The following is a 22,172-nucleotide window of genomic DNA, read 5'->3' on the forward strand; positions in this document are numbered from 1 at the left end:
CGGCGGCCGTTTTTTATTTTCTTTTTTATGTTTAATTATGTCAAGTTGGAGTGAAACTAGGCCATTTTGTGGCCGTGACGACCCTAACTAAATTTTATGTTTATTAAACTGCGCTTATTTAATTTTTTTAGTCATTTTATTTACGTTTTTCTATTTTTTAAATCATGTCCAACGCGGGCGTGATTTAGGGTGTGGCCGCGCAATGGACGCACGCACGATCCAATGGACAAGACCGGACACGGACGAACTCCGTCGGCACCCCAAAGTGACAAAATCCGGCTAAATCAGACGTCCGTTTAGGGTCGCGCGGTGGAGATGGTCTTATTTCGTACCGTAGGCACGCCTGATAAGTACTTGGTGAGCGATCACATCACGCTCGCTGTTGGCGACGTGTGCCGGCCGGCCGGGCCCGATTCCGTGGAACAGCATGCACCGGCAAGTGCTCATGGCGGCGGTGCCGACCCTGTCCCTTCCCCTGCCTGGCTGCCCGCCACTGCATACCGATGGTCGGTTTCAGGACATCCGATCATCACCTCACCTCCTGTCCTGCGCTGTGAGCCTGTGACCACCACCAACCGAATCGATGGCCGGCCGACCGACCGACCGACGGACGGAAGGGAACAGAACCACTTGGAAACAACAGCGAGCGGTAGCCGGTAGGAGGGAGGGCTAGCGGTAGCGGATGCTCGGCAGCATTATCATGTGCGGTCTAGCGCAAAAGGGAAGGAGGGAGATCGCCGTATCTTCCCGCGCGCGCGTGCGTGGGATCGATGGAGGAGCATATATGCCCATGCAACGTAACAGGAGGGCGCGCAATATACAAACCCTTGCTCTTATAATTTTTGCAGAGCCTACACGTACGGCCGGACCTGATCAAGCCTAAAATAACGAGGAGAATAATTCGAGCATGCAGCTTCAAAAAGAAAGAATTGTTCGAGCATGCAAGTGTGCTGCAGCTGACGTCAAAAGGCACACGCAAAAGAACATAAACAAGCAGTGCATTCCATTTCCATACCGAGTAGACTAGAACGTACTCCCTCTGTTCCTAAATAGAATTCTTTTTAAACATTTCAAATGGACTACAACATACAGATGTATATAGACATATTTTAGAGTGTAGATTCACTCATTTTACTTCGTATGTAGTCACTTGTTAAAATCTCTAGAAAGGCCTATATTTTGAAACGGAGGGAGGAGTACTCATGTATTATTAAGTTGCTTGTCTTATCTGCTAATGAAGTCATTCTCTATGCCAAGCAAGATCATCCATACACCGAACGCGCGCTCGCTCGCGGATTCGTTTCGCTGTCCTTGATTTATTGCTGGATTATCTTTATTATCATTATCGAGTATAGTTTTTATGTCTGGATCATGTACGTGACGTGCTTGTCGTTGGTATTTCTACATCCCCACGTGTATCATGCCGCTTCTGCGTGCACTGTGCACGCAGCACAGCACATACAGCGCGCTGTCAGGCATCTTTGCTTTGTGGGAAGCTAGGGGCCAATCAACCAGTTAGACCTCCCTTTGCGATCTCTGCGCCACAGAGAGTATCTCCATTATTTGGATACTCCCAATTTTCTTGGGCAACTTGCACTCTTTCACATCACTAACTACTCCTTGGCTAGTATGCTACCACACAAAGTTTCCACATTGTTGACTGAAAATGAAAAGGATATCTTGTGTTTCGAGTAAAGCAGCTGAGGTAGATTACCTGTGCATACAAAGGATATTGAACGATGTTAGTCCAGACTGTTGGAAAAAGAAGAGAACAGCGGCTAGCAACCGGAACCGGAATGCAGAAATTGATAGAACAGTAGCTGCGAGATCCAACACAGTTTCTCCAAGTGATGCTGATCTTATTCTTAGCAGAAATTTTCTGCTAAACCGGCGGTTGCTAGATACAAAAAACAGACTTCAGCAACAAATCCAGCACGTATTGTACATTGTCGATCGAGGGCAGGGGCACGAGCACAGAGGAAGAAAAAGTTGGGAGAAAATAAGTTCACCAACTGTCTACGGCTAAACCAAGAAACAGACTACTCTCGGATCACCAAATCCTGGCGTGGACGGCAACATCCTGTCCGGCGTCGCCGCCGTCGGCCTCGTCCCCGGCGATCTGGTCGAGCACGAGGACGATACCCATGGCGAAGGCCGCGTCGAAGCCGGGGCCAACCCGCAGCACGAACACGTCCCTGCCCATCACCACCCGCGCCGCCTCGTCCACCTTCCTCCGGATCTCCGCCACCACCGTCTCCTCCCCGTCCTCGCCCTTGGCCACCACGCGGCAGCAGCGCCGTCCGAAGGAGCCCTCGACGCGGAGCTCGGCGGCAGCGGCGGAGGCGGGGGAAGGGAGGAGCTCGACGACGGCGCCGCGCCCGGCGCCGCCGAGAATGGAGGACCTCCGGGCGGAGAAGAGGGACTTCTGGCCGTCGGCGCGGGCGCCCAGGAAGCCCTCCCAGCGCTGGTGCAGGGACGGGCGGCGGCGGCGCACGGTGAGGAGGGGCTCGCCGGCGGGGCCGAGCAGCGCGAGCTCGCCCGGGGAGGCGGCGCCCCCGCCGTGGCCGCGGCCGTAGGTGTCGGCGCGGAAGGCGAGGCCGCCGGTGCGGTTGTCGTAGGCCGCGAAGCCGTCGCCGGGGGAGAAGTGGGAGGTCTTGCGCACTGTGAGCAGCCGCTCCTTGAGGTCGCAGTACTCCTCGCCCACCACCGCCATTGCTGCTAGCTGCTGCCTCTCCCTCTGCGCGGGCGCGAGCTGCCTGTGCTCGAAGGCCGGGGCGCGCGCTCTCGTTGCTTGCTTGCTTGCTTTGGTAAGGTTCGGGAGCTCGAGGCTCCGAGGTCCACGATATATAGAAGGAGACCACACGCTCCGCTTTGGCGTTCAGTTCAGTAGGGATGAAGTGAGAACGGTCGGTGTAGATTCGAAGGTGGTGGGGTATCAGAGTGTTGATGTCGCAACGCATTCGTCCTTTCGGAGGTGCATGCACTCGGTCCATTGGACGGGTCTTGTGAACAACTTAAAAGGTCGATACGAAGGAGTATATATGTGTATATTGCAACGGATTTGTTAATTTCGTGCTGACTGAAATTGAATTCACCGACAATCGGTTTTTTGTTGGAAAAAATCTCCTCTTCTCTCTCCCTCTCTTTTTAGAGATTCCACTATGTACTATATACGAAGCAAAATGAGTGAACATATACTCTAAAATATGCCTATATACATCTGTATGTAGTTTGTAGTGGAATCTCTAAAAAGAATTACATTTAGGAACGAAGGGAGTATAACGGTGGGTGCGAGTCGGATCCCGCCATGGCGCTGGGTGGGATCCCAAGCTGTTGAGCAGATGGCGGCGCCGAGGCGTGGCGAGACGTAATTTCAGCCGAAGCCAACAATGACACAGGCCTAGCATTTTTGGTGGGGGCGGGGCAATTTTAAACTTGAGATGGACCAGGGTTCAAATTAGGGTTCGGGTCAAAGGAGTCATCGGTAAACCGAGGGTGGTTTAGTGAAACGTTTTAACAAGCGGTGGTGGCCATCAATCTGGATAGTGTGGAGCCAACGAAACGGAGGAATAAGGGTGAGGATGACTAGAAAAGTATCATGAGACTAATTTGATGTTCTACATATTGATATATTAGCATATTGCAACGGATTTGTTAATTTCGTGTTGACTAAAATTGAATTCACCGATAATCGGGTTTTTTGTTGTTGGAAACAATCTCCTCTTCTTTCACTCATCTTCTTTGATACTAGTGAGTACGAGTTGTAGCCCACCACGACATCGTTCAGGCTACAGCTTGTAATCATTGGCATCCGTTGATGACTTGAAAACAATCTCCTCTTCTCTATCTCATCTTCCTTGATATTGGTGAGCACGAGTTGGAGCCCACCACGGCACCGGGCAGGAGACCGAGCCGCTGAGGGCATGGCGGTGTCAATGCAAGACGGGATTTAATTCGAGCCAGTAGCAGCTGTGACACAGTGTCACATACACAAATGTTGTTGACAGAGTCAAGGCAAAATCAAAAATGAGATGAGTTAGAGGTTTAGATTAGGGTTGAAGTTGTCATCGGTGTCTCGAGGATGGTTTAAGAGGATCTTTGAGCAGGTGGGAATGGCCACCAAACTTGATGGTGTGGACCTCACAAAACGGAGGAATAAAGATAAACTGTGGGAATCGTAAGAGTCAATTTTAATATTCTAGATGTTAATGTAGTTTTTTATAACTTGATCAACTAGAAAAAGTCTAATTTAAAACAAAATATTGACTTAGAATGGAGGGAGTAGCGGCGTAGCCACTCACGGCAATTTGTATTGCTTCTTGGCATTTCTCATATGAAATGAGATAAGCCTTATAGGGTGTATTCTAGAAAGTTGTTCAACACACGGTAGTAATCAAATGACATAACTACAATAAATGTTAGATTGTATCTCACGAAGCGTTTTTCTCCCTGCCTCCCTCCCGCGAAATCCTAGGAGCTAGGGCAGCGCCGGTGGTCTAGCTCCTCGCCGGCGAGATCACGGGCCTCTCACTCCCTCTGTTCGCCACTTCGGTGACAAGAGGGGCAGGGACCCTGTTTGTTTCGGACCGGTGGTGGTAGGGTGAAGTTTTTAGATTAGGTTTTAGTCCATAGTTAACGGTGGTGAGATGGTTTGTCCTCTCCATGCCTCGCCCTCGCTGTGATGGTGCTTCTTGGCATCGTTTGAAGGCGTAGGTGGATGGTTTGTCATAAGATTTGGTTTTCCGGGCCGGGTTTTTCTTCCGCAGGTTCGCCTCGCTGGCGCTGTGGTACGGAACGGATGGCGCACAAGTGGCACTCTCTGGCCAACACCCAACAAGTGGCGGTGCAAGCATTGAACCCGGACGAACGCACGAATACGACAGGAGTACGATCGAGGTGCGTTCCTAGCTAGCCGGCGCAGCCACGTCCACAGCCCTAGGCACCTAGCAAGCCAACAATCCCCATTCCCATGCCGTCGAGGTCGCGAGGCCGACGACGACTTGGCGCAACGCGCGGCGACCACGGTGGCCGGCCGGCGTATGGCGCGGACTGCGCGTGAGGATTAATTACGCCGCCGGATTGTTTCCTCGGACCGCAGCAAACGTGTAGACAGAGTACAGCATGGGGCAATGGAGTACGCTACGTGAACGTGATGACGCGTACATCTTGGGCGCCTCGTACGTGCACATGGGTGGACGGACCTAACGGAAGCGCCGACCGATCAAGTTGACGCTGCCGGGTTCGATGCACGGCGTGCCATACATACACCGAACTCGAGAGAAAATTGGAGTCTCGGCACGGCGGCGACTGATCCTGCAGTCCTGCGTCGATGGATCGAGCACGGCGTACCGTCCTCGACCAGGGATACGCTGACGTCACTGGTTTTTCAGGTTTTGTTGTACAGCTCAGCCATATCCCGTTTTGTCCACGGCAAGCAAGCACGCGCACCAAGCGCACGCGGTAAAGCCTGGACCAGCGCGATCCAATGATAGGACCCTCTTGTCTGGCGAACGTTTGCTGGGAGTGAGTGACATTTGCGAACTTTTATACTGTATGACATTTTTAGTTCCATAATAGATACATGTCAATCGCCTGACTTTTAAATTTGCGGTCAGTCGGTTTTTGGTTGAACGGAGAAACAACAGGAGAGGAGGAAGAACTCGCCGGAGGGGAGGAAGAAGCTCGCTGGGCTGGCTATCCCATCATCTATCTTGGGGGGGGGGGAGGGGGGAGGCAGCACGGCGGTTGGGGAGGGGGGACAGCACGGTGATGGTGAAGGTTTGCTGGAGAGAAGAAAAGGCGAGGCCTGGGCCTAGAGGGATGGTCGAAGGCGGCAGCGGCATGGTGGTGGGAGGAGGTTCCGGGAAGGACGGGGCGTCGAGGTTGCCCGGTAGCGCCATCGGCCACGGGTGGTGGTGGCCGGCGGTTCGGCCGATGCTCCGTCAGATGGTTGGAAGAAGATGCATTGGCAGGTTGAAGACGACTTGGCAGTCGTTAGATCGGAGATCGAGGGTGGAGAACAGTTGACTGACCCAAATTAGGAATTCAGTCAACTGGCACCTAGCCAATCCCTTTTAGTTCTATAGAGGTTGACAGTTTCTTCACAACAGCATGGCAGTTTCTGAAAAGATATATTTTTTAAGAAAAAGCGAGTAGAAGCTGCCATCAATTGATCTCGTGCCGTAACTAAAACTGCCAGCAAACAACATTTTTTTTGTTTATGAGGAGTGAATTTGTTTTTCATCCTCTTCACTAAGACGTCAGTTACATAGCATTACTGCAATGATTTTTTTTTTGACGAAATGCAGCTTGGTTGCTTTCGTCGCGATTAGGAGTAAAAGGTTACAAATGGGTAACCAGAAAGAAAACAAGGAGTGGCGGAGGTTGGGGTTGGGGAATAGAATAGTGGTGTTGTTGTTGTTATTGTTGTTGTTGTTGTTGTTTCTAAACTAGCCCTCAACCAGGCTCCCTGGGCCTTTCAATTAGTGCTATCACCCGACGTCTCCCAGCATCGATCCATATCTTTGCTTCCTCCTGTATGTTGAAAAGAACCTGACCAATCATAGAGGCTTGTTGGCTGAAGACACGGGCGTTTCGCTCCTTCCATAGTGACCATCAAATGAGCGCATTGATCGATCTTCAAGTTTTTTTCGCGTCCTTCGTGAGCCTCCCCGAAGTGCGTGTCATCCAGCCCGGGAGGGTATCATCTGTGGGCAGCAGCGCCATGTCGCTCGGCATCATCAACAAGTCAAGCACTCGAAGCCACAACCCTTACGCAAATGGGCAGGTCGCCAATATATGCATCGCCATCTCTGGAGTTTGTTGGCATAGCAAACAGGTTGGGTTATGTGGCCACCCACGCTCAACAAGGTTATCAGCCGTAAGACAACGTCCTTGAATCGCCAGCCAAACAAAGAACTGGCACTTCGGCGGGGCCTCAGAGTTTCAAGCCATTTTGGCAAAGTCTTGCTTGATGGTTGCAGCAAAGAAAATTCTGTTCGCAGAGGCTGCGCTGTAAGCATCATTGGTCGTCCATCTCCATGAGATTGAGTTCCGTTGATCCGGATTGAGATGCACTGTTTGAGGGTCGTGCCATAGGTTTGTGAACTAGAGGAGCGCAAACGTGGGCGGGCGTCCATTAACCAGACTTCAAGCGAAACTTAACAATTCTTTACACGCAGACATCATACCAGACCACCCGCTCCGTGTCATGATCCTTTTCCCCGGGCGCGTGAGCAGGTCATCATCAGCCGTGCGCATCACGTCGTCGTCATGAAGAGGGCATGGGAAAAATATGGAAATATCGGCGCGTGGCCAAACCTTTTGGGATCATGTCCCCCCTTCGAGTTTATCCCGATTAGGCAGGTTAGATCCGGGCTGACGTCAGCCATTATACGCACGCACACTTCGCGTCTCTCCGCCGGTACGCGCCATGCGCCACGTCGCCACGTCGCCATGGACACGAGGCATGGGCGCGCGATCCTTGGGGCCCCCGTTATCTCCCTGCTCCGGATAGTTCCACGGCGGCCGCTCGCCGGTCGCCGTGCTATGCTATGCTCCTCTCGTGCCGTGCGTGACCCGGGGAGCAGCCCTATCTAGCTGGGGCCTAGGGCTGATCTGGCGCCCTAGTAGTTTAGTGAGCAACCACTCCACGTGTTTCGACTTTTTTTTGGACGGCCGTCGATTGCCAGGCTGCTGTTCATGGTCAATTAATTGGTCGTGGTTCTGGCACCGGGGTCAAGCTAGTGGCTCTCTAATCCATATCATTACGGTAGAGAGTGACCGGAGCAGCCGATACACTGTGCGTGCTTGTAGTAGTAGAGCTAGCTTGTTTCCCAGCCATGACGTTTGTGTGTTGCCTTGGCGTGTACTTAAAACAAGCACGCGCATGGCGTGTAAGGCGGCAGCAACTTGGCTGACATGGCGGCCGAATGGTTGGCCTGATCCTCTATGCAGTCTGCTGACGTCATGCTTGGCCGATCTTATAGACTGTCAAAATGGAGAGTAACATGCACTAGTAACATATACATATCCCTAGACTATGTTACTATTTTCATAGTGAGTAGTAACATTAGTATGGTAACACGCAAAGCCTTATTTATTAGGTTATAGACTCGTATTGCATTGGGACATGTGATATTACAGTAACTAGCTAAGTTACTCAAACTATCTCTCTCCTCATTAACTCATTGCTACATAAGCAAATTTGCTTAATTAGATTCGATGTTACTGCCAAAATTACTCTCACTGTGACTGGACAAGACTTGCCTGCTCCCCCGGCGTGCGCCCATCCATGCTCCCGCATACGTGGCATGGTTTGATTAGAACAAAATAAGGCCCGGCCCCACCCCCTTAAAATCAGGGGGGGAGATGATTAGATTAGAAAGAAGAAAAAAACAGCCGTAGGATGGAGTGGGGCACGGATGGAAGCAGGCAAGCAGGATCCACTGTGACTAGTCTTAGGCGTCGAGACATTACCCAAAATTAACCTTCAACCCTGAGCCTGAAAGCGAAATTAAGGGTTTGATCCTGAACCGCCGAGAGCCAAGAAATGCTGTGGGCTGCGAGGAGCGAGCCTAACATTAATGGTATCCCAGAAGGCCAGAACCCAGATGGGAATGAGCATACATCTAGGTTGACAGCGTCTCATCTACAATAATACTGTCTTGAGATATTCTCAGACGACCGACCGTTTCTTTTTTTTTTCTCTGCGGGAAAGACATCCGACAGTTTCGTTGTTTCTGCATCACAGATGTTTACTAGCGTGGTATACACGAAGGACTAAAGCTCCATTCAGGCACAAAAAAAAAAAACAGAGGACTAAAGCACCATTCAGGCAACAAAATAGGCGCATGATTGTACTACGGCGATGATAGCTTTTCTGGAAGCCACGGCATCACTATTCGATGAGCCTACCCACACAATGCCGGAGAAAGCAAGAAAAATGTTTATCTGAAATGCACGCATCTTTGCACAAAAGGATGCATGATTGCCATGCACAAGTATGACCCACGGTCGTGGAATAATTGAGAACCTGCCAACCACCTCAGGATGTGATACGGCGGCGGATCACAGAGGCTAGCGACATGCAATGAACACCCATCCAATTAAGCCCTCCAGTGGCACTATCACGCATCCTCCAAAGCCCGAAGTGGTACAGTCAAAACTAAAGACAAGGCAATATATATTAATTAGTTGATGGCACTATCTTGTACCCAAGCCAACTTTATACTACTAGCACTACTCTCAATCCTCTGGGTTCTCCCAACAGGCAACAACTTCCGCAGTCGCCTTACGGGTGATCTTGAGCGAGGCATACTTGTCATCTGAAAAGCATAAAACTGTACATCAACACTATGAGGTACCCCAGCTCATACTAGTGATTGTATTTCAAACTGATAACTCGTTGTAGTAGCATTACAACTGACAATGCTTGCACTAATTTTCTCATGAACAGCCATAATATTACCTTAACAGCCCAATAACGTAACAGAACACACTGATTTATAGTGACAGCAATATTCGTTCCCATGAACTTCAATGCAAGAAAGATGCGGCAGACGAGATATTGCAAGATGCAATGCACATAGGAAAACGGTAACACACCTTACTCGGGCTTTGGCTCATTGATGACTGCACCCACACTCTTAAACCAGCGTATCAGGTTGCGGTGGTCCTTCACATAGAGCCACGCTTGTAGAAACGGGAAGAGCTTCTCATTTATGCCACGGGCCTCAATGTAAAAATGGAATGCATCACGCACCTTCTCATCCAACTCTCTGTCAACCCAAACGCAAATTTCGATAAATTATAAATAAAACCTAGCAAGTTAACACTCATGGCATCTGTTACTTTGTTAGTATTATCATGTACAAACAAGGCTAGCACCAGTACAAACCGAATTACTCTACCAGCGGGCAATTAAAAATTAAACATCACATGCTTCTGCATACCAGGGAAAACAAGCAACCACAATCCAAGCAGCCATGCAAAGTTGCAAACAATAGCAGCACACAGGACAACTCATCGATTATTACAGAAGGGTTAGGATCAGTGCTTATAAGAAATTCAATTTGGATATCCATCTGCATTGATATCCGCTCTCAAGAGGGCCTATTCAAACAAAGGTGACTGGGTCACTGGAGAACAATGTAAATGATCTTTACTATTAGAATAAATGTCAAGAAACCATAACTATTGGGACATAGAGGTTTCAAAAAGCCACAACTTATGGAATTTATTTCACTTAACCATAACTCTTGGGGCACATGGTTACAACCCAAATCATATGTTTCAGCTAGGTCAACAGCAATTCCAACCTACAGGGTCCACTGGCCAGATCTGAGTGACAAAAAGGCTGGGTTTGGAAGAGCTCATAGACCAGCCAAATAAGCCAGAAGCTATCCCTGACCAAAAGCTTAAAAACAGCTTAATCTCACAGGCCATTCGTTTTCCCGTTAGTGGCAGGAAGCCTCGAATGTGAGGCTTCCTGAGCTACTCAGCGCCCTCGCCCACCATCCTCATGGCAATGCCCCTAAACTTCATGAAAATTACATCAAATATGCTTCCGGAGTGAATGCTGCTTTGCCACATGCTGGCTGGTACATATATATTTGAGATTAGGGCTTTGGTCTGAGACATAGCGATGGGCTTTCATCCAGGAGTCTGAGGTCAGGGAGGCTTTAAAAAAGATGAAAGGAGGCAAGGCGATGGGCTCTGATTGTATCCCCATTGAGGTGTGGAGAGGCTTCGGAGACATAGTGATAGTATGGCTAACTAAACTTTTCAACCTCGTTTCTCAGGCAAACAAGATGCTAGAAGAATGGCTGGAGTATATTAGTACCAATCTTCAAAAACAAGGGGATGTTCAAAGTTGTACTAATTAAAGTGGAATTAAGCTGACGAGCCATACAATGAAGCTATGAGAGAGAGTCATTGAGCACCGCTTAAGAAGAATGACAAGCGTGGCCAAAAATCAGTTTGGTTTCATGCATTGGAGGTCGACCATGGAAGCCAGTTTCTTGGTACGCCAACTTATGGAGGGATACATGGAGCAAAAGAAGGACCTGCATATGGTGTTCATTGACTTGGAGAAGGCCTTTTATAAGATACCGCACAATGTCATGTGGTGGGCCTTGGAGAAACACAGACTCCCAACAAAGTACATTATCCTCATCAAGGACATGTACGATAATGTTGTGACAAGTGCTCGAACAAGTGATGGCGACACTGATGACTTCCTGATTAAAATTGGATTGCACAAAGGGTTAGCTTTGAGCCATTATCTTTTTGCTTTGGTGATGGATGAGGTCACAAGGGATATACAAGGAGATATCCCATGGTGTATGCACTTCGCGGATGATGCCGTGCTAGTCGATGATAGTTGGACGGGGTTAATAGAAAGTTAGAGCTATGGAGACAAACTTGTTGTCTGTTTTAGGCTTAGTAGAACTAAAATCGAGTACATGAGGTGTGGTTTCAGTACTACTAGGCACAAGCAGGAGGAGGTTAGCCTTGATGGGCAAGTGGTACCTCAGAAGAACACCTTTCGAAATTCGGGGTCAATGCTGCAGAAGGATGGTGATATTGACGAAGATGTGAGCCATCAAATCAAAGCCGAACAGATGAAGTGGCGCCAAGCTTCTAGCTTTCTCTGTGACAAGAGAAGAGAGTGCCACAAAAGCTAAAAGGCAGGTTCTATAGGATGGCGATTCGACCCACAATGTTGTATGGTGCTGAGTGTTGGCCGACTAAAAGGCGACATGTTCAACAGTTTAGGTGTAGTGAAGATGCGCATGCTGAGATGGATGTGTGGACACGGAAAGAAGGATCTGGTCCGGAATAATGATATACGTGACACAGCTGGGGTAGCACCGATTGAAGAGAAGCTTGTCGAAAATCATCTGAGATGGTTTGGGCATATTCAGCGCAGACCTCCAGAAGCTCCATTGCATAGCAGACGGCTAAAACATGTTGATAATGTCAAGGGAGGTTGGGGTAGACCAAACTTGACATGGGAGGAGTCCGTAAAGAGAGATCGGAAGGACTGGAATATCACCAAAGAACTAGTCATGGACAGGGGTAAGCTAGCTATCCATGTACCATAACCATCAGTTGGTTGTGAGATTTTATGGGTTTCAGCTCTAGCCCACCCCAACTTGTTTGGGACTAAAGCCTTTGTTATTGTTGTTGTTGTATTAGGGCTTTGGTCTGAAATTTGATGAATTAACAGTTCAACCGCGGTCTTACATTGCCTTGATGGGTGCGGGATGATATATTGGTGGACAACGATCCAACCCACCCCCCCCCCCCCCCCCCCCCCCCCCCCCCCCCCCCCCCCCCCGCCTCGCCGGTGACGCCTCCCGCCTGGAATGCCGGGCAGACTTCGCCGGTGACGCCGCGCCCCTCGCGGCCGACGTTCCTCGGAGCGACTCGGAGCCTGACTGAGTTCCTTCGCCCCGGGCGGCAGGTGCGTTTCTCTGCGGCAGGAATTGGGATTGGAGCGGCGCTGGAGGAGGCAGAGGGCGGCGGTCGGGGAGCGGAGGCGGTGAGCGGCCGACAGGATGAGTGCTGCGGGGGACCGAGATGTGGCGTCAGATGCAGAGATCCAAGCGTTGGTGTTCGCGAGAAATCAGGCAAAGAGGAATCTGCGCGATGCCAAAAGGACTCTGGCTCTACGAGCAATGTCGAGGACCGACACAGACGAGCGAGAGAGGATTTTCGCCATGGCACTTGTGCTGACGGTGGATCTGATTTTGCGGTGGGCGGAGGAGGCAGTTTCAACCTCAAGAGCGCAGAGAGCGAAATGGAGGTTGTTCAGAAGGAATTGAGTGGTGTTCAGAATGGGGGGAGAGGAATTCGTGTCCTGGACGCCAACGGGATGATGGATTCAGAGATTTCATCGCCATTGCTGGTGCTTGGAGAGCATGGAGGTTTCAGTTTCGAGCTGCGCGCGGAGAGGAGGCGGTTCAGGAGAGATTCAGGTTCTGGTGACTTACAGGTGGCCCCCGCTGTCAGTGAGTGGGAGGAGGTTGATGCCACCTACTTTGGACAGCTGTGGGGGGAGCAGTTATCTACATCTCCCCCTCCACACCCAGCGCTGCGCGGCGCCCGTGAGAGAAAGGCAAACCCTAGAGTAGGGGGAGTCATAGTCTGGATTTGCAAGGATTTGTGGGGGAAGAAGAGTTTTGGTGTAGATGATTGTTTTCCTGCGGCAGAAAGGGATTTGAGATCCAGAGATCCGATCGTTTTCAGCTGCTCTACCTTAGGCTCCAGAGGGGCGAGATTAGCTAGAGATCTGCGGGGGAGGAAGAAAGCTATGGCTGATAACGCAAGAGGTCGAGGCAGGGGGAGAGGTGAGGGGAGACCTCTCCCTCCGCAGCAGATGCAGGGTGCGCCGGATCAGGGGGGGATGGGGCCTTTTGGATATCCGCCGCCTTTCTTCGGCTATCCAGGGGCTCCTCCTCCATGGATGTTCGCTGGTGGTTTTCCGCCTTATCCCCCACAGGGGATGTTCCATCAACAGGGGCAGTGGGGATCTGGAGGAGGGCAACAAGCAGAGGGGCAAATGAATCAACAAAAGCCCCGAGGTCAGAATCAGGTTCAGGGAAAAGAGGGGAAGCAGAAGAAAGGGCAAAACAGGGTGACTGCAGGTCCTGGAACAGTAGAGAAGAGTGAGCAAGGGGGACAGGCGGTGGAATTCACTGAATATGCTCAGGTCACTTGCTATAATTGTGGAGATCCGGGACATCATAGAGCCATCTGTGAAAAACCCAAGAAATGTTTCATTTGCAAGGCTACAGCACATCAGGTTGATGCTTGTCCTGTCAAGAAGAGACCTCACCAAGTAGCTAAGTATATAGGGAGTGCTGCTCCAGGTTTGGGCTTTTACCACTTGGAAGCTGCTGATATGGGTGTGAATTCTATTGGTGTCCTGAAAAACTGTGGTGTGGTTTTTGTTGAAGAGGGTGATATTAGCAAGGAGGAACTGACTAAGGAATTCTCAGCTATTTACAAGACCAATTGGCCCTGGCAAATTAGGGCCTTGGATGAGTGGTCATACCTGGTAAAATTTCCACCACACATCTCAGTGGAGCAAGTTGCTGGATATCCATGCTTTGGACTTACAAAGAAGGATGTGGTGGTTAATGTGGAAGTCTGGAAGGAAGAGGTAGGAGAGATGGAAGAACTGACTGAGGTCTGGATTCAGATTAGAGGTTTGCTCCCCAGATGGTGTGAATGGGCTGTGATAGATCAATGCACATCCTCTTTTGGGCTACTCCTTGATATGGACTGGCAAGGAATGTTTCAGAACATGTTTGAGTATGTTAGGGTGAAAGTTCATTGTAGGGATCCATCTAAAATCCCTACAGAAAGAATGTTTGAAATGGAAGGCAGAACTTTTAAAGTAAGATTTGCTGTTGAGGTCCCTGTGGGGGATAAATCAAACAAAGGGCAGAGCTCTGAGGCAAGGAAAGATGGAGATGGGGATACTGATGAACAAGACAACATGGAAACTGATAGAAGAGAGAATCTGGGAGGTGGAGCTCCTAAATCTGGAGGCAAACAAACGAATGCAGATGCCCACCCTGCAACAACTGCTAGCAAAGGAAGTGGAAATCAGAAAAAGGTGGGGATGCATGAGAAGGATGCAGAAGAAGATTCTGGACTAGAGGCCACAGGGAAGGCAGACCTGTGTGATGCTGGACTGGATGGTGGGGTTATACTGACTGGAGAAGATCAGGAAAAAGAAGTCTTTCATATTTACTGAGCTGCAAATGTCAGTGGAAGAGATAGAGTCTGGAGGACTAGCATCTGAAATGAGAGGGGAAAAGAATACTGATACTGATGGTGACCAGGAGATAGAAGATTTGTATGCTGAGGGATTCATGTTGGGAGTGAATGGAGGAGATGAAGGGCAACAAAATCAGAGTATTGGAGCAGATGATGAGGACAGGATGATCAGGGAACACACTGAGATACAGCATGTGGTAGAAGGTGTTCTGCCAGATGAGATTATGCCTGACTTTGGCGATCTGGTGGCAACTAACGAGACACCCATGCCACAAGATGATGGAGATAAGAGGAAGACAGGAAAAAAACAGAAAGCCTGGGGTCCAGTACAAGCAGCAAGGAAAAGCACAAGGGTGGACAGCTCTCAGAACATTGTGGAGAAGGCTAAGCTGTTCAAGATGAGGAAGAATCTGGAACTGCCCAAAACTATGAAAGGTATGGCCACAACCAATCCTTTTAATGTTCTTCCAGTAGAGGAGATTCTAGATATGACTGACTCTGTGGGAGTCCAAATTAATGAAAATCTGAAGGATATAGATTATAGTGGCTGTAGCAGTGAAAGATCGATTGTTAGTGGTAGGTTTGAAACTATTAGCTCTGGGAGAACTGATTGGGATGTAGAGATGGGGGGATGGACCCCGGTCATATCAAATAGATGGGGCAAGCACCCCAATAAGCGTTTCCAATGAAATACATTTTCTGGAATATCAGGGGAATCTTGGCCCCTGGAAGGAAATGTATTGAGGATTTAATTTGGCCCCTGAAACCTGGCATTATTGGTTTCCAGGAAACTAAGCAACAAGATTTCTCTAAGAATTATCTTAAGAATTTAATGGGCAATAGAAATTTTAGTTGGAATCATCTCCCTTCTACTGGATCTGCTGGAGGCATTCTGGTGGGGGTGGATGTAGATTGCTTTGATGTGGTTAGTTGGGAGATCAAATCTTTCTCTGTTAGTGTGGTGGTGATAGATAAAGTTACTAATCTAGTCTCTAGAATTACTACTGTCTATGGTCCCACGTATGAGGACAAGAAACAGGATTTCCTCTCGGAGCTTCACTCCCTCTTTTTGAATTGGGAGGGCCCTGCTATGGTGGGAGGTGATTTTAACCTGGTAAGATTCCAGGGGGATAAGAGTAGTGGTAATATAGATTTTAGATGGGCAGATAGGTTTAATGCCTGGATAGACATGTGGTCTCTGTTGGAGATTGATATGTCTGGTAGGAATTATACTTGGGGAAATAATCAGGAAAATATGCTTATGTCTAAGATTGATAGGATCTTCTGTACCACAGATTTTGATGCCTCCTTCCCTATGGCTAGCTCAAGAGTGTTACCTAGGGTTGGTAGTGATCATACTCCAGTTGTGTGGGAGTCTGGGGTGGAGCAGAGGAGTAGGAAAAGTAGCTTTAAGTTTGAGAAGTGGTGGTTTACTAGACCCGATTTTAAAGATCTGGTGTATAAGGCGTGGGCTAGTAGATGTAACTCTTGCAACACTATTGATGTGTGGCAACATAAAGTGAGAACCTTTAGGAGGTTGGCTAGTGGCTGGAGTAGAAATATAGAAGCTTTACTTAGAAAAAATAAGAAGGAACTTATGTCTGAGTATGATATTCTGGATGTTAAAGCGGAAACTGGAGAGTTGTCTATAGAGGAACATAATAGGATGAATGTCATCCTTAAAGAACTCAATGAGCTGTGGCTTGTTGAGGAGATTAAAGCAAAACAGCGGTCTAGGGATAGAGATTAGTAGAAGGGGATAGGAACACTGCTTATTTTCAAGCAGTGGCTAACCAGAGGAGGAGGAAGAAGTTGATACATGTGTTAGATGGGGATGACGGCCCAGTCACAGATAATGAAGAGATGAGTAAAATTGCTGTGAATTATTATAAAGAGTTGTTTAAATGGGAACCTAGACCTAATATTAGGTTAAAATCTGATTTTTTCACTGAAGGTGAAAAAGTTACTGTGGAGGAAAATACTAGTCTAGAGGCGAGATTTACTGAAGAGGAAATTAGAATTGCTGTTTTTAGTTCTTACTCTGATGGAGCTCCTGGACCAGATGGCCTGCCTTTTATGTTTTATCAGGAATTCTGGGAGGTGATTAAAGAGGATTTGGTGAAGATGTTTGATGCCTGGTTTGAGGGGGAATTAGACATCTTTAGACTTAACTTTGCTATGATTACTTTGATTCCTAAGGAAAATGAGGCTAGGACTATGAACAAGTTTAGGCCTATTAGTTTATTAAACTGCTCTTTTAAAATCTTCACTAAGGTGTTGACTAATAGGTTGGCTCTCATTATTGGTAGGCTAATCTCTGAGGCTCAGTCTGCTTTTGTGAGGGGCAGATTTATTTTAGAGAGCGTGGTTACAGCTCATGAGATAGTGCATAAAGTGCATTCTACTGGGAGAAAAGGACTGGTGTTTAAGATTATGAAAAAGCCTATGATAAAGTGAATTTAGATTTTCTGTATGAGATCCTAGCCCTCAGGGGTTTCGGGCCTAGGTGGCTGTGTTGGATTAGGAGTTTAACTGAAAATGGCTCTGTGGGAGTCAAATTAAATGGGGAAGAGAGTGACTTTTTCCTCACTGGAAAAGGACTCAGGCAGGGGGATCCAGTATCCCCTCTTCTCTTTAATTTGGTGGTAGATGTGTTTTCTAGGATGCTGGTGAAAGGGACACAAGCCGGTTTGATTAAAGGCTTGTGTCCTGAACTGGTTAGGGGGGGTGTCATGTGCTTGCAATATGCAGATGACACTCTTTTGTTTTTGGAAAATGATGAGAGAGTAGCGCTCAATTTGAAGTGGATTTTAACCTGCTTTGAGCAGGTCTCTGGGATGAGAATAAATTATCATAAGAGTGCTTTAGTCCCTATTAACATGGAAAGATCAGAGATGGAGAACTTTATTCAGATCTTTCAATGTGTGGAGGGGGAATTTCCAATTAAATATCTGGGGATTCCTCTCCATTATAATAGGCTGAGTGGAGATGATCTGCAGTATTTGATAGATAAAATTCTTGCTAGGATTGCTGGATGGAGAGGGAAGTTACTTTCATACTTAGGGAGATTACTCTGATTAAAGCTTGTCTATCCAGTATTTCTCTGTACCTGTTGTCCTTTTTTAAGTTTCCTAAATGGGCTATTAAGCTGATTAATGCTCACATGGCAAATTTCCTCTGGAGTGACAGTGAAGGAGCACATAAGATTCACTTAGCTAATTGGGGGTCTATTTGTATGAAAAAAGAGTATGGAGGTATGGGCGTCCTGAACCTGCAAGACATGAACTTGTGCCTGATTGGTGCATGGGTTAAGAGATATATTGCAGGAGAGGGGTCCCTGTGGAAAAAGGTAGTAGATAGTAAATACAATACTAAAAATCCTAATATACTATGTTGCCATGATAATCATCCATCACAATTCTGGAAAAGCTTCATATGGGCTTTACAGGCTGTGAAGTTTGGTTATAAATGGAAGATAGGAAATGGTAGATCAGTTAGGTTCTGGGAGGACATTTGGCATGGAAATGCTCCTCTGGCTACCCAGTTTTGGGATCTTTATTTTTTGGTTCAAGAAAAGAACAAAACTCTTGCCGATCTGTGGGACGGTGTTGAGCTTAAGTGTACTTTCAGAAGGACTTTCTCTGATGAGCTCATGGAGCAATGGCTAGATCTGTGTAGTATAGTTGAATCGATTCATTTAGATGGGGAGGAGGATAACCTTATCTGGCAATATGAGTCGAACGGTGTTTATTCTTCTAAATCTCTTTATGCTATTGTCAATTTTAGAGGGGTGCAGCCGATTTTCCTTCCTGCTGTTTGGAATATCAAAGTGCCCCAAAAAATTCAAGGTTTCCTGTGGTTGTTTTCACAGAACAAAATCATGACTTGTGATAATCTAAGGAGAAGAGGGATGGCGAAACCTCTTGAGTGCGTGCACTGCAAAGAGATAGAGTCAGTGTATCATCTATTCTTTGAGTGTGTGGTAGCTAGGAATGTCTGGAATATTGTTAGAAAGATATTTCAGATAGATGTGATCGATTTTGAGTCGGTTGCTAGAAGATGGTTATGTAACAAAAAGAATCTTCACTTTAACTTTGTTTCTTCTGCAGTCCTGTGGGGGCTGTGGAATGCTAGAAATGCTATTGTGTTTAATAGATGTTCCTGGATATCTATGAAACAGGTTCTGGGGCCAATCTTTGGGTACCTGAGAGCATGGACCAAGATATCCAAGGAGCTGCCAGGGGGTCTGCTGGACAAATTTCTGAAGGAGCTATGGGAGATCTTAAAAATCCCGTTTGCGCTGGAACCAGTCTGAGTCGGGCGAGGCACGGTGTTGGTTGCGGATCTTGGAGGGCAACGGCGAGTGAGGTTGAGCATGGGGGCAGGACGACGCTGGAATACCAAAAGATGCACCCGGAGGAAGCTGATGCTATTCATGTTGTCTTCTCTGGTTTCTGATGTACTCCCCTGTTCAGTTTGTCGCTATTGTGCCCGAGTTGTGGCTGGTTCTGGGTGTGTGTCGAGGAGTCTGTTAGAGTAGTTTGGTTAATTTGTGTTTTCTGGCTTGAGTCATGGAGTGTGTTTCTGGCATGTGCCGTGTAAAAGACCTTGTTGTGGGCTTCGCTTTCTCAATGAAAAATGGAGCCGGGGGGGATCCCCTGTTCATCGGAAAAAAAACGATCCAACCAGGCTGGGTTCAACCCATTCCAGGTGAGTATGTGACGAGGCAGTATCATCTTGGTCATTTTGCCACATCAGATATGAATCAGTGTGCCTGCAGGTCAGAGTCACTGTCAACTGAGCTGCGACGCAAGATTTGGGGTGGGCTCCTATAACCGACCACCCCAATAGTTGTGGTTAAGTAATTTCTCCCCTAAAAAGTTCAGTTTTCTAAAACTTTGTCCCAACATATGCGGTTCCTTGATATTTATACTACATATTTCAATTCGAACTTCTCCAGCATTGTGCATATTGGAACCAAGTAGGCACATGCATTCTACACCCCTATTTCCTTCAAGACACGATAGCAGTAATTTAACCAAGTATACCATCATGCAACATTAAGATCATCCTATGTCTGCAGGCAGCCAGCCATTGTTGCAGGGCCACAGGCCTAAGATTCTTTATCGAAGTATCACCATCTCTAAGATAGCAAATCACCATTTGTTCACAACATGTAAAATTCTAAAGATAGTGACTACAGAGTACTAACTACAAAAGGACTTGGCAATGAAAGATTCCCATACGAGTACCAAGTTCTGAGCATATTGGTATACCTAAAACTCTTCCTTTGACACAAAATATCCATGTTTTCAGTTCTCATGACGCATTGCCAACAGCTACTTCATACAAAACAACAGGCAATATGCAGCTGAAATATCTCCTCACACCACTTGCAGGATGTTCTTACTTCTTGGTGCCCTTATTAAAGTTTCAATTTGAATTGCCTACCATCATTTATGATCGATTGATTATGAATGAAACCACCATCTTTGAGCCTATGTCTTACATTGATTAGTTAACAAATAGGTCGTGTCATAGCTAACAAATAGAAAATCTGTTTTACTCAATTCTATCAGACAGAATCAATCTAAAGGATGTTGTCAACAAAGCCTCTACACATATAACACCAGATCACCAGCTCCCCGAATCGGTCAACCTAATAACCTATTAACCAGTTTTATATTGCGCAACAAATTAGATTCCTCCTAAAACTGAAGCACTGACTTTACCGTACAAGCTCATGTGTTAACAAAATTACAAACAATCAAATTCGCACGCATTGAGAAGAAATAACTCACTGGAAGATGCGGCCCTGGTACTCGCCACCTCCCTTCGCCGCCGCGGCCACCGCCACCGCACCAGACGCGGCCGTCTTCGACCGAAGGCAGACGGAATGGATCCCGACGGCGTCGGGGTACAATCCACAGAGGAACTGCAGCGACTTGCTGCTCTCCGGCCTGGAGATGTCGACGTGGAGGAAGAGCTGGCTGATTGACCCGCTCACCCCGCCTGCGCCGTCGGAGCCGTCGGAGTCAGAGTCGGCGCCGGGGGGCATGATGTTGGAGAGCCTGGCGACGGAGATGGAGATCTCCTCACCGGCCTCGCCGTAGCTGCGGCGGAGCACGGGGCCCGAAGTCTGGTCCAGGGCGCCCTTGACGATGGTGTAGGGCTTGGGCGGGCTGATCTTGGGCGGGGGCGTCATTTTGGAGACCTCGAGGTAGTGCTCCTTGAGGGAGCGGAGGAGGATGGAGTTCACGGCCGAGGAGGACGCGACTGCGGTGGCTGCGGCGGAGGAGCGTGGCCGTGGTGAGTTGGAGAGGGCGCGGCGAAGGAGCGCCGTGGCGGCGGAGGGGGCGGCGCGGCGGAGCATCCTGGCGAGGCGGAGAGAAGGGTTTAGGGGTTACTGCGGATGGGGAATTATGCGGTTTGTTTGTCTGTTTATTTTCGTCCAGTGGAAATTACGGCTGCTAATGACATGTGGGCCGAATGGTACAGTTTGCTGTCTTTCTCATTAACCGTGTTTTCTCCTTCGAGTTAGAATCGTAATGGTTTATCAGGACATGTTTGGCTAGATAGCTGATTTTCATACCTAGACTGAAAACATAGAAGAATCAGAAGATCAAAATTCCTAAAGACGATTGACGATCTGGAGTGTTTATCATGTGGGATCTTAGTATGACGATTTTTTGATTGTCTACTACAATAAAATTTGCCTATACTATAAAGGAGGATCGATAATTGTGACGCTCATTCAGCTCGCTCTACTCCTTGTAGTTGCTGATATGTGGTGTATGGATCTGAATGTAATCTGTATCACTTTTTATGTTCTTTATACTGCCTTGACAGTTGATAAATAGCAGGTTGTAAGTTTTTCCCAAAGAAAAATATTAAAGATAGGTAAAAATAAAAAATATTCAATAACACAATAAATTATTTGCACAATAAAGAAGTAATATTTTCATTAGGAAATAGCAAAAAGGAGATTAGTAGTAAGAAACAGTTTGCACAAAACACAGAAAAGTGCAAATGAAGTTTATAAAATCAAATTAATAGTTGAAACATATTGAGCAATACAAAAGTAAGTTGCATATTATAAATACTCGGGTTGCACAGTTTGAAAATGCAACCTGTACATCCTTAAAGTTAAATAGAACAATTTTAGAAAACTCAAAATGCATGACTAAAAGAACCAAATAAAAAAATCACATAACAGGTAAAGGAGTTTTATTCCAAATGAATAAGGTTACAATCGAGAGGCAAAAGTTCCTCTATATAGGTCGGACCTTTATCTAGCCACACAACAGTAGTACTCTTCGTACGACTATAGAAAGCCAAACGATCTGCTATCCTATTTTGCTCACGTTTAATCTTTAGTG

General features: G+C 47.5%; 2 protein-coding genes across 2 annotated transcripts; both read right to left on the reverse strand.

Annotated features, from left to right (window-relative positions):
• Positions 1-1,838: 1,838 nt before the first annotated feature.
• LOC125548677 (protein LURP-one-related 5-like) lies at positions 1,839-2,862 on the reverse strand. Its single transcript, XM_048712235.1, has one exon. It carries the CDS (start codon positions 2,711-2,713, stop codon positions 2,051-2,053), a length of 663 nt encoding a protein of 220 aa, XP_048568192.1. The 5' UTR covers positions 2,714-2,862; the 3' UTR covers positions 1,839-2,050.
• Positions 2,863-8,931: 6,069 nt separating this feature from the next.
• Positions 8,932-21,227, reverse strand: LOC125544915. Its single transcript, XM_048708701.1, has 3 exons — positions 20,595-21,227; positions 9,607-9,779; positions 8,932-9,326 (listed from the first exon to the last, which is right to left on the reverse strand). The coding sequence occupies exons 1-2, from the start codon at positions 21,164-21,166 to the stop codon at positions 9,608-9,610; spliced, it is 744 nt and encodes a 247-aa protein (XP_048564658.1). The 5' UTR covers positions 21,167-21,227; the 3' UTR covers positions 8,932-9,326; position 9,607.
• Positions 21,228-22,172: the final 945 nt, after the last annotated feature.

This window comes from Triticum urartu, chromosome 3, assembly GCF_003073215.2.
Source record: "Triticum urartu cultivar G1812 chromosome 3, Tu2.1, whole genome shotgun sequence".
NCBI lineage: Eukaryota > Viridiplantae > Streptophyta > Magnoliopsida > Poales > Poaceae > Triticum > Triticum urartu.